The 12183-nt window shown below is 43.6% G+C and overlaps 1 protein-coding gene across 1 annotated transcript; it reads left to right on the top strand.

Annotated features, from left to right (window-relative positions):
* The first annotated feature begins 720 nt into the window (after positions 1-720).
* On the top strand, positions 721-11380 carry igfbp5b (insulin-like growth factor binding protein 5b). The gene is made up of 4 exons (XM_077616532.1): positions 721-1688; positions 9428-9642; positions 9729-9848; positions 10319-11380. Exons 1-4 carry the CDS (start codon positions 1346-1348, stop codon positions 10454-10456), a joined length of 816 nt encoding a protein of 271 aa, XP_077472658.1. The 5' UTR covers positions 721-1345; the 3' UTR covers positions 10457-11380.
* Positions 11381-12183: the final 803 nt, after the last annotated feature.

The raw sequence follows: 12183 nt of genomic DNA, 5'->3' as shown, positions 1-12183 counted from the left end.
AGGCAAAAATCTCAAAAGTATAGAAAGCAACTTGAACATACATTTTTTTTATACCAATTAGCAGTTTGGTGGCATCTTGTGGGATCTTAGGGCATTGCAGAAACCAGCCAAAAAATGCAAATAAGTGAGTTTTCATAGAATAAATTTCCAGGTAAAAAGATTACTTGAATTGGTAATTGGTTTTTTTGCATGCGGTTTCAGTGGAAAATTGCTATATTTTTGAATAAAGATAAACTTGTTTTCCTCATTATTAACTGTATTGAAAAAGGAATTTTCCCCTGGTGATAGAAGAGCATTTTTTCATCTTGTACACTAGTTGGATGCTCTCATCAGCCTTTAACAGGTAATAAAAATTATAATAATTGGCCATTTTGCGGGTTACTAGAGAAAAAGGGAGTGTTAAATGATTATCAGTCGCTCCCTATGACGAATGATAAGGAATAAATGCTCCTATTTCTGTTATTACAGGGAGTGTAGTTATGCAATTTGTGGTTTACCAAAGAAACAGGATGGATATGTCATTGCTTCTGCCTTATGAATTGTGCAAAACGTTACCTTTTTCAGGTCCTTGTTGCAATGATATTTTGGGTGACATTTTCTTCTTCAGGCACCTCAGCGTTGTTTCAGAGGGAAAGAGCGATCTCCTCGCTTTGCTTGCTGCTCTCCTAGGAAAGGGGGAGGGCAAGAGAGACAGAGAGAGAGAAAAAGAGAGAGAGAGAGAGAAAGAGAGAGAGAGACTCTGACTCTTTTGGCTGCAGGCCAAGTCGTGGAACAAGTGCGCCTCCCTTCCCTGGCTGCTGTTAAGCGTATTCATAGTTCGGGGTTTGGGCTGTTTTTAAAAAGCCAAGGCAGCTCCCAAGTCGATCAGTCTGCTCGGAGAGCTCAGCTGGAGAAAGTAGTACTAGTGACAATTCAAGAAGGCCTGTGTTGTGTGCTGTGTGCTGTGCTCGCTGGCTGGCTGGCTCGGACTTGCTTTGTTTTCTCTCTCTCTCTCTCTTCTTCATGCAAAGACTTTTTTTTCCCATTTTTGCATTCCCGTGTCTTCTGCAGAGGACCATCATTTTTTGGGGGGTGAAAGAGCAATAGCAACTTTTTCCAGCCTGTAATTAACCTGCTTTTTTTGTTGCATTAGATAGCAACACGACTTGGATAAAGACTCTTGGCTTTAGCTTTTAAGACTGGGATTATCTGATTGAGGCATTGTGCTTCATTAGAGCGGTCCACTTTTCCCCCCCTCTTCCTCCTCTTCCTCCTCCTCCTCCCTTCCGTCCCTCCTTCCCTCCACCTCCTGGGCCTCCTTTTTTTTTTTTTTTATATAAAGCGATAACTAGACGAGACGGCGACAATGTTGGGGACTTTGTTGTGCTTCCTGCTCGCATTTCTGTGGGGACTCCGCGGCGGCGGCTGCTGGGGTTCGTACGTGCCGTGCGAGCCGTGCGACGACAAGGCCATGTCCATGTGTCCGCCCATCCCCAGCGGCTGCCAGCTGGTCAAGGAGCCCGGCTGCGGCTGCTGCCTCACGTGCGCCCTGAGCGAGGGCCAGCCGTGCGGCGTCTACACGGGGACGTGCGCCCAGGGCCTGCGATGCCTGCCCCGCAGCGGCGAGGAGAAGCCCCTGCACGCCCTCCTCCACGGCCGCGGGGCGTGCAGCAACGAGAAGGGATACAAACCGGCGCACCCGCCAATAGGTAAGAAGCCCCGGTCGTGAGGATGGGGATGAGGATGAGGATGATGGTCATGATGAGAATGATGGGAATGATGATGATGATGGTGATAATGATGTCGTCTCCATGCATATGGCGTGCGCACTGCGGGGGGTCTTTTAAAGCTGGTTGAAACCTTCTGTCCTGCGCCAGGTGCAATGGACCAGAAATTAGAATATTGGCAAAATATACAAACTCAATTTTATAAATATATATGTTTTAAATTGTCTATCTGATCCATGTAAAGTTGGTTGAACCTTGCGGTTCTGCCCCAAGTCCAAAGGACCAGGAATTACAATGTTGCCAAAAAATACAAACTGTTTTTTATTATCAGGCGTGGCGGACACATGGCTCTCGAGCCGCATACGGCTCCCGGCCAATATGACTCTTTGCTTCTTATCATGTTTTGTATGTACGGTGGCTCGTTGCCTCGTTTTTCTCGTATTTTTATTCTTTCTTAAAACACGTTCTAATTCATCAGCGCCCATTAAAAGCAAATACTCAATTATATTTTTCAAATTATTATTTTTACGCTGCTTCTGACGAAAGGTGTGGCTCTTTGACTCTTACGGTTTCAAAATTTGATCCATGCATTGAGCTCGTTCGTGATCCATGCCATGAAAACTGTTCAGTTAAAGGGGATGTGTATAGCACGCTTATTGTCATTTCCCCCCCAATCCAACCTGTCTAACTGACCCGCAAGCATTTAAGCAATGTGATCCTCTACCAAGACCCCAGATGGTCGTCCAATCTCCAAACTAAGTAGCAGGATACGAGCGGAATTGCGTTGTAATGGAGTCAGTCAGGAGATATAAAGTGTGTTCATTGGCCGTTTTCCAGCGGGAATATTTATCCAATTTTATCAGCGCTCCAGATGGTTGCCTGCTCAAAAAGTTCCAACCTGGATTATTAAACGCGCCATATTCTTCATATACTTGGGTAAATGCACAAATTCATCTTCTAACTTTCATTCCGTATGATCTAAACACCACATGCTCATTTAATAAAACATGTAACAGGAAGTAGTTTGTAATAGAGGTTCTTCCCCTGAATTTTAGTCCAATGTCGGTATGGCTATTCCCGAGAAACAGACGTCACGGGAGGGGTTAATTAACCATTTCCATGATGCATCCCTATTTGATAATCTAGCCAGCGCCCATATGGTCGGCCAATCACGAAAAAAAAGTAGCATTGCTCCCTGACAGGCCATTAGTTTGACAGATGGCCGTCTATGAGGTGCCACCTGATTAACTTAGCGCCTTAATTTGATTTGAAACAGGCTCGCCGCAGGTCGGAAATCTCAACGTGGGTCCGGCGCCATTCACGCTATGGGTCTCGTGCCAGCGCTTTATGGATCTTCGATCCGGGCGCTTTAGGAACGGTGCAAACATTTAGAACAGGCGGCTTTATCGCCGCTCGTTAATCTGCCGCCAAATCACGTGTGGCGCTTCAGAGTCAAAGAAGACGGGCCGGGCTGTTTGATTGACAGCTCTCGGCGAATCCGCTTGTTAACTTATTCCCGAGCAGCCATTTCTACGCACAAATTTTATTGGTTCTTCTCACAGCCACGACGCACATGATGATTTTACTGCGTTAGAAAGTCAGCTGACTAAACTTGTTGTGGACATTTCTCTCGATATTCACCCCTAATCTTCATCTTCTACTAGAGTTGTGCTGATCTGGAATCTAAAGCAATGTAGCGCCACCATCTGTAGGAATCTGGCATTAAAGTGTCGCACATACCTCAATTTCATAGCCAAGCTGGGGAAGACCTGTTAGCGCAAATGCCTGAATATAAAAAAAAAAAAAGAAACACAACCATTATATTGAATAAATAGTCGGATCTTCTGGCAAATAATGATTTGCTAGCCACCTTTTTCAGCGTCACTCCCTTTTCTCTCCAGATTTCCTGCCCTCGTCTTCCATGACACTCCCTTTTCGCCATGGCTTTTATTGTGATGACATAAAAGCCGTTAAAACGCTGAAGAGAAAGAAAAAAAAAAAAGGAAAATAAATGGCAAGCCAGCTGGGAACGCTTTTCATCACATTTTGAGTCAGGTCTAAGTGCATTAAAAAGGCAGAGCTATATACCCTTAGAGTCAGATTACCTCTAAATCGGTAGACGCGACCGAGACAGACGGGAGGGAACACCAGAGAACACCAGAGACAAGAGAGTCAGACAAAAGGCGGAGAGGCAAGTTGAGCCCCCGGCTTTTAAATCATGCGAAGGCATTTCTCAAGAGTTGCACCGGGTCGAGCACTCGGGAAGCTTTAGCGGCTTGTCAACAAGTAGATAAAGTTGTTGTTGGTAACCCACCGCAAACGTTTTTTTTGCCCTTTATTGATTCTGGACTCGTTTTGGTTATCGACATTTCGCTCGGCATCATCAATCGAAAGAATCTAGTTGAAGTATTTAATGCTAAGTTCCATTTTTTTACTCTTTTTCAACACAATTCGTATTCATTTTCAAAAAAAAAAGATTCACTGGTTATAGCGTTTTCTGTTCTTTATCGATCAGTAGCGGAACCGATGTTGGTATTATGATCAACAAACTGGGATGAGATCAAAACTAAACTTGTGCATCGCTGCCATCTGCTGGTGCTTATGCAGCAGTAGAATTGTTTCCAAGTTTAATTCTTAAAATTAAGCAACATCAGACACTCCTCCGCACTTAAAATATATCATTGAAGATTAAGACTCTCACTGACAGTGGACAATTTATTAGTTTTCCTTTTCGCAATGTCTCCACAAGTAGTTGCAAAAAAATTCTGAATGGGACATTTTTAACTGTTCTAAAGTTCGAAGTGACCCAAATTAAGCAAGTCAAAAAAAAAAAATGGATTTGGTGAGAAGCTATTAGGGCGAGTCTTCACCAAATCATCAATTTAGGTAATTGATCACAGCTCTCTGTCAATTGTAGATTTTTTTTTACACTAATTGCACAAAGTCTGCCCATTTTCCCTTAATAACGAAAAATGCTACGAAATGATCGCCAACGTAGCAAAAGCTCCGGGATTTCTGCCTTTGCGCTTTTCTTCTCGCTACACAGTTACGATAGACAAACAGACGTCCGAGCCCGAGCTATTTCAGCCCAAGACTCCGCCCCCCTAACCTCCCCCCACACATTGAACCTTCAGATTGACATCTCCCCGACAGACCAACCCTCGCGAAGAGCCACAATCCGGCTTTCCGTCTCACCTTGAGACGGCGCGATGCAAGCTTAGCATGCTGCTGCAGATCCCTTGCAGCTCGCAGGTACTAGAGTTACTTCCAAAGGTCTCCGGGTTCAAGTCCGACGGCGTAGCTTGCCGTTCCAAAAAAACAAAAAGTGTACAAGTCATGGAAAATGTCATACCGAAGCCATATACATACGCTTTTGACAGCGATATTATATATTGAGTTACATTGTCATCACAGTGACACACAACACCCCGGAGCTGTCACTGCTTAACAAATAGTCTCCTCGACACGCAAGACTTGTCAGCAAACACACGTGGCAGTATTAGCGCACTTTTAAATCCTATATTGTCGCCCTTGTTTGCATTTTATGACGCGATACTCAAACAGTGTTGAAGTCCTTCGTCTTGACACGTTGCGTTGCCTTTTCAAGCCGACATTTGAAGGTTGGACAAAGACCGCCGTTTCGTTAAATTTTCAATTCATCCTAGTGAAGAGAATGGCTACACTATACTTGACAAATTCTAAAATATCCAGTGAGATGTTTTGGTATTAGTCCAAGTTATTCTTAGACCGGAGCACGAACGAAGGAGTCGTTTCTGGCCCCTCAACGTGGCCAATAAATCAAACATTTTTGGAAGTGGGCGTACTTTGGGAAAACATATAAGTATTTTTAGGCATCCCGAACGTGACCTTTGACCTTTCAAGTTTGCTGTGACAAACACTAAAGTCCCAAAGATGCATTTTTTTTAAATGAGTACTTTAGTTGTGACTCCTAAATGTTGGGAAACATTAGCACCAATCACCGTTTAAGATTGCAACAAAATGTTGTGGACATTTCTATTATCTAACTAAATTTTACGCTTATTTGGGGCAAATTTCACAACTCAGACTGATGAATTCCGACGAATTTATACTTGTCATACTTTGGAATCAATCTATTTTCCAACACACGAGCAGAAATTCTATCATCGTGTGTATTAATGAAGGCGTGTTTTTCTTTTGTGTCTCATAGATATTAAAAAAAGCAGCAATATGGCAAGGGAAATGTTGTGAACACGTGGCGTGGTGTCTTTACGCTATCTTGTAATATCAGATTGCCTGGTTGCACCCAGTAATTGCCGTGCGGTGACGGCTAACCCAAAAAGAGGTTTTGTCCGTCAATGTAAGTCATTAGGAGCCCAAAGTTAGATGTGGGATGAGACCTCAGACCAAAATTTGGAACCTTCAGCAGAAGGGCAATTCACATTCCTCCGATAATGGCCTTTTGACATTACTAAATACAACATGGACATGGAACATTTATTTGCAGCTGCAGAAAGGTTGAAAATGTTTGTTCTGCGCAGCAGTTTTTCCGCCATGGAAACACTTCTTCTCTCCTTTGCGTGTTTTGAATTCAGTCATTTCCAAGCATCTGTTCTTGTTCCCATTTCTAACATGTCCTGTCAGTAAGCTTTTGATTGCCATAAACATTTCTTTTCCACTTCCTGGAAGTAACGGACAGGAATTGAAGTGAACAACAGGAATTTCAATCAGCAGAAGGATACTTTTCACTTTTTTTTATCATCCGATCTTGAATAATACAATCCTACCCTTAGTAATATATTTTGTAGTGCAGGTAAGGTAGTATTGAGATGAATAAGTTCATCAGAGGAGGTTCAAAATGATAAAATAATCAGGATAGCAACAGGCATCGTCTTAATTCGTTATTTTTTTTCGTCTCCCTGGATTACTCAGAAAACTCCACCGGTCTGCCTTCACGGTTTTTCTAAGGGTTTACTACCTCCAAATATTAAAGAGGCAGTCAGTGACTGGAAGATAGTTTTACTAAAGTCCCGCCTTACACGACATGGGCCCCGGGGCTCATTTATCCCTGTAATTATCGGATGCAAGCCACAGCGGAGATTAAACGGCAGCCTTCGGCGCTCGCTTGCATCTTGAAAACCTCGCCGTTTCAGACTGGGAGCCACGTCCCGACGCTATCAAAGGCCGGACATAACACGTTGTAATTTCTGGGGTTTCCTCTGAAAGGTGTGAACATTTCTATTTGGTGACCGTCTCAAAAGTATTTCGAGTTTTCCTGCCAAGAGAAAAATCCAAGGGACGCCAAGACGATTGGCGGTCAGAAACGTGGGTTATTTATGAAGCGTAATTATGTGCAGATGTTAATTTTTAAACAGAGCAGTATCCATTGCACGCTACTTTAGCTACCGGTAGCCTCGAGCAGTCTAAAGTGGGCGAGGAAGATGGTAGCTCGGCTTTTGAGTTGGCGTAATTGGTCGGAGAAGCACATGACTTTGCTTACTTGGCTTCTCTCCAATACTTGGCTGCGTATCAGGAGCTTAACGCAGACCCTCTAAGCCTCCCTTTTTTTTAATAAAACGAGGTGAAACTGATCATTCGGGGACGCCACTCACGGAAAAGATTTATTCAGAAAAAGACTTTGTTTGATGTAAGCGCTAGCACACAATTAAAAACAGTTTTGAATAATCTTATTAGCAGTTTTAATATGCTTCCCGGCCAAATATTAGGTCACGTATCCCCGTACGGCGAAAGGATTCGCAAAAAAACAAAGCAAATCCATGTTTCCAACGGCACTTTGGGGGCGGGTGTACATGGGAATGTTTGTTTGACATATTTATATTTAGCAACTAATGGCTGTGTAGTCTGGGAGGGAGACACAAGGACACATCCAAATACAAACCCAAGGCCTGCCAAGTCATGAGTTGCGAGATTAATTTCAAAGAGATGGCTGTGCAGAAGCCAAAGACCCAATTCCGGTAATCACCTTGCCCCCCTGCCCGCCCCCGCCAAAGACTCCAGACACTCAAGCTGTGTCAGGCTCTTTGAACATCACTTCCTCGTGGCTCGGGTCCGTCCCCGTCCAAGTTAACCTGGGAATTTCGTTCGTTTTCCGCCAACACGTATTCCGACTCCCCTCGACAAATGCGGCAAAACTGTATTTTGCCGACCCCGGGTCGTCCGTACCCGGCCAACATTCCTCTTTGGTTCAGTGCGTCTGGCCCTTTGCGCCACAGCGGGTTTCCTTGTCAGATAAATATAAACCGGGGTCATTCTCTGGCACCGGCGCTTTAGCTGGTCTAGGTCAGACTGGAAAAGTCCCCACAATAACCCAACTTGCGGTACAACTAAGCCAAGGGGGGGCCGAGGGCTTCTTTTTGTGGCCGCAAAGCACTTCTGCTTGGGCCTTAGCTTATGCAAGCTGAGCCCTAAAGATCCGGGGAAGGGCAGGCTTATGGGTTAAGGACATGTATTCTCCAAAAATTAATGGAGCGGTTCTCAAATCGGTCTCAACTTGTGAGCATTTGTGGAATCTTGAATTCATCCAGGTAACAATGGTCCCATTTTGATTGCATGTATTGTTAGCGCGCCAAGCACTGCGTCGAATATTTTGCTCACTTATGTCATGGCACGCGGGTGAAAATATTTGTCGGGCGCGTGGGAGTTTGACACCTCTATAAACTACTATGCGCTATAATGAACATATGGTTGAATGAATATGCTCGTTGAAAGTGGCAGTGGCGGAAAGCCACGTCGTCGCCCTCTAGTTACGTTTGTTCGGCGGGAATGGCGATACCGTTTACGTGGAGAAGTATGAAAACTAAATTTTTAATTAATTAATTTTGCCGCACCTGGGTTAAAAAAAAACAAGAAATAAGTCACACTGGAGTAGAAGATGTAACTTGGGAGGGCATTTATATTTATTTTTTTGAACCAAGAACAAACATACATTAAAGTAACAATAGTAAAATGGACTGCAATTGGTTGGCCACCAATTCGAGGTCTGGGATAGGCTCCAGCACCCTTCATGAGTCTTTTGAGAATATGCAGTACAGAAAATGACTGAATAAAAAAAAAACATAAAACAATAAATCTTAATTAACTATTAGTCGCTAGCCCAGCCAAACTATGAAAAAAAAGATTCAGACTTATAGTCCGGAGAATAAAGTCTAATTTTGAGGCAAAACATAACGCAGGTTGAAAAAACTCCTTTTCAATATGGAGAATAATGCTAGTTGATGTTTCTTTTCAGCGATACTTTCACCTGCCATTTCAGGTGACGGACACATGATGAGCTGTTTGAACAGATGTTTATCTTGAATTTAGACAACGGGTGTGTTTGACAGCAGATTTCTGGGAGAAATGTTTATTTAGGGTCTTTTGTGTCAGCTGTGCTTCATCAGGTGTTGACTGAGCGTGTGAGCCTCGTCAAACGCCAGAGAAAAAACATCTGCCTTTGCATTTGTCTCCAAAGATCCCTTTTCAATGTTTTTAGTAAGCAATTTGCTCATATAACAAAGCCAATCCTAGTCGTCCACATTTGCAGATTTGTTTGGGGGCAGTTTTAGAGGTATAATATGTTGAATCGGATATTTTCTGGGGGTCCAAAATCTTTCAAATGGCTGACAAAATGAGGTTTTGACGATGCTTGCTTCTTAGATCAGACCAGATGAAACTTTATTCATGACGGGATTTGGTCTCTTTCTGGACGTAAATGAACGGTGCTCTTTGGGGTCTGGTTTTAGACCGCGAGTCACGAGAACACGAAGACCCCTTGGCCGCGGAGATGACGGAGGAGCTGCAGCCGGCTAAAGTTCCGCTCCTGACAAAAGACATTGTCAACAGTAAAAAAGTCCACGCCATGCGCAAGGAGATGAAGAGGAAGCTGGGAAAGCAACGTTCCATGGGATCCCCCATGGACTACTCCCCGTTGTCCGTGGACAAGCACGAACCGGAATTTGTGAGTATCAGCTGCAGACGGGCAAAGTAGTCATGGGCTGGAAAACGGAGCAATGATCCGTCTCTTCTTCTTTGCCGTCTGGAAAGGGGCCCTGCCGTAGAAAACTGGACGGCATCATTCAGGGAATGAAAGACACTTCTCGAGTGATGGCGCTGTCCTTGTACCTTCCCAACTGTGACAGAAAAGGATTCTTCAAGCGCAAACAGGTGACTTTTCTTCTTTTATGTTACCGCTAATGATGTTTGAAGGCCTCGGTCCGCAGCTCACTTCTCAAATAGTGGTTGGCGACCGCGTTAATCCGATCCAAATTCCTTAGTTGAAAACTTTTCCGTCTTACAATACAGGTTTCAAATCATAACCCTTCGTTTTGGGTGTGTTTTCCTATGGGACGGCGCCCACTTTAGTTTCCATTTTAGCGTACAAACATATACTTAAGACCCTCCTCCATATCAGTCTGTTAAAATTTGACAAATATATTCAAAAAATTGGATTAGAGGTGTCCAGCTGTTGCTATTCATACTCCAAATAATAGTTTTCTTCATCAAGTAACTGCATTATTTTGTGGGATAATTTCAGGAACCCTAAAAAAAAATAATGCCACGTGGCTGCAACTTACCTGTAAATATCGTCCAAACAATCTCCCGGTTTTACTCCAATCAAATCTGGTTTCCAACAGTGCAAGCCTTCCCGTGGCCGCAAACGGGGAATCTGTTGGTGTGTGGACAAGTACGGCGTTCAACTCCCTGGGACAGATTACAGCGGTGGAGACATTCAGTGTAAAGACCTGGAGAGCACCAATAACAACAATGAGTAAAAGTTCCAAACAAAAGGGACCACAATCAAAGCCACCCGCCCCCCTCAAATCCTAACTTCTACAAGACCCGCGACCCACAATTCCTCTTTCAACGACACGTGTATGCACCCCTCTCAACTCAAGAATGATTAACCCTCCGGTTAGGTTCGATTCTCAGGAAGGGCAACGATGTTCCCGGGTCAATTTGACCCGGGGGCGAGTGAAATTACCCCCAAGTGTGAGCAAATGGAAATAAAAATGTCGAATTTACCACACATTTTAAGTCAAGCGGAAGGAAGCCGCTGCATAGCGAAATAACCTAACATGGGTCCATTTGACCTGCATCGTAACAGGAGGGTTGAGATTTGTTTTGAAAGAAACAATTTGCAAAATGAATAGAACACCTGTACATTATTTTTTTGTCTGTTGTTGACCAAGCACTCGTCTCCAAGCAAGATTTAGGCTGGCGTACCGAAATATCACTTGAATGCATTCTTTTTGGACCAGCCTGTTCACGGGCGGTCCTTTAACGAAAAAATATAGTATGCGTATATTTTCATAACTGGGAGGGCTGGGCTTCTCGGTCCACCGGAGGCGGGACAGTGCGGCAGATGTAAATTCGCCAATCAGAGCCTTGAACGTAACATAGGGAGGAGGACATTTTTCAACCTAAAACATATCGATCGTGTGCACAAAATATTAATTTGGGGCTGTGGAATGGAGAATAAAAACATCCTTTCACCACAATTTAGTGTTTGGTGAGAACAAATGAGCATTTCGTCAACAATTTAACTCATTCACTGACATTGCCGATGAATTCAAGGGTAATCCAAACCTTCCCTGGCAAGAATCAATTTAGTTATCAGTCACGGTTTTTTTAACGGAAGATGAATAAAAGCTGTCAATCTCCCATTGGCTAGCAGGTGGCATGCCCGATTTCTGATATATTCGTGAGTCCGCCTTGAGAGATTTGAAGGAGAAATGTCGGCAAGAAACACAGGATCAAATTGACTTTCAATGACTTTCAATGACTTTCATTGACTTTCAATGACTTTCATTGACTTTAATTGACTTTCATTGACTTTCATTGACTTTCAATGACAGAACGTATTCTTTCAATCGACAGATAAGCTGGGCCGTTTATAAATCTGCCAAAATTCTTTCTGGCTGGCAGTGAATGAGTTAAGATAATAAGAAAACAAAATTCAATGCCTTGTCAAGGCGCCTGTGGGTCTGCAAATCGATTGGCAGAATCCAAACGATTGTAGGAATTGAAATAGGGACACGCTGCGCCAGTTCTTTGGGTATGTGGTTCGGTCAGAGCACTTATAAAAAGATAAGAGCAATCTTCTTGGACTCGTGTAACTTCACATAATAAAGTCTGCTTGAACGCGTGTATGTTTACAGCGCGACTGCGTGCTTGGCGCTATAACGGAGTGAGCCTATTACGAAAAAGGAATGTCATTTTATTTTTCTCTCGTTTGATTCTTTCTGATTTTTTTTTGTCACAAGTACTGCTTGGCGAGCGCTCCCGGTGTCAATTCACGTTGGACGCCAATGGTTACGCTAGCTGGCGTAAGCGGTTCTTCGACCATGTACGTAGTTAGCTCGATAAGCCAACTGTGCCTATTTTGAACAGACACTGCCAAGCGGGGGGTGCCGACGTAACTCTTGAAATGAAAGCAAAACAAAGAAAAATCTTCTCCCGACGGGACTGTTTTTTGACTTTTTGAGTTGGCAATCAAGCA

This window comes from Stigmatopora argus, chromosome 13, assembly GCF_051989625.1.
Source record: "Stigmatopora argus isolate UIUO_Sarg chromosome 13, RoL_Sarg_1.0, whole genome shotgun sequence".
NCBI classification, from domain to species: Eukaryota; Metazoa; Chordata; class Actinopteri; order Syngnathiformes; family Syngnathidae; genus Stigmatopora; species Stigmatopora argus.
The sequence above is the reverse complement of the archived record's forward strand: the minus strand, read 5'-3'. Positions and strand labels throughout refer to the sequence as shown.

Coding starts and splice junctions, on each gene's coding strand:
- igfbp5b (XM_077616532.1), top strand. CDS start 1,346: ATGTTGGGGACTTTGTTGTGCTTCCTGCTCGCATTTCTGTGGGGACTC. Junction 1,689..9,427: donor ACCGGCGCACCCGCCAATAG/GTAAGAAGCCCC, acceptor GTCTGGTTTTAG/ACCGCGAGTCACGAGAACAC. Junction 9,643..9,728: donor ACAAGCACGAACCGGAATTT/GTGAGTATCAGC, acceptor CCGTCTGGAAAG/GGGCCCTGCCGTAGAAAACT.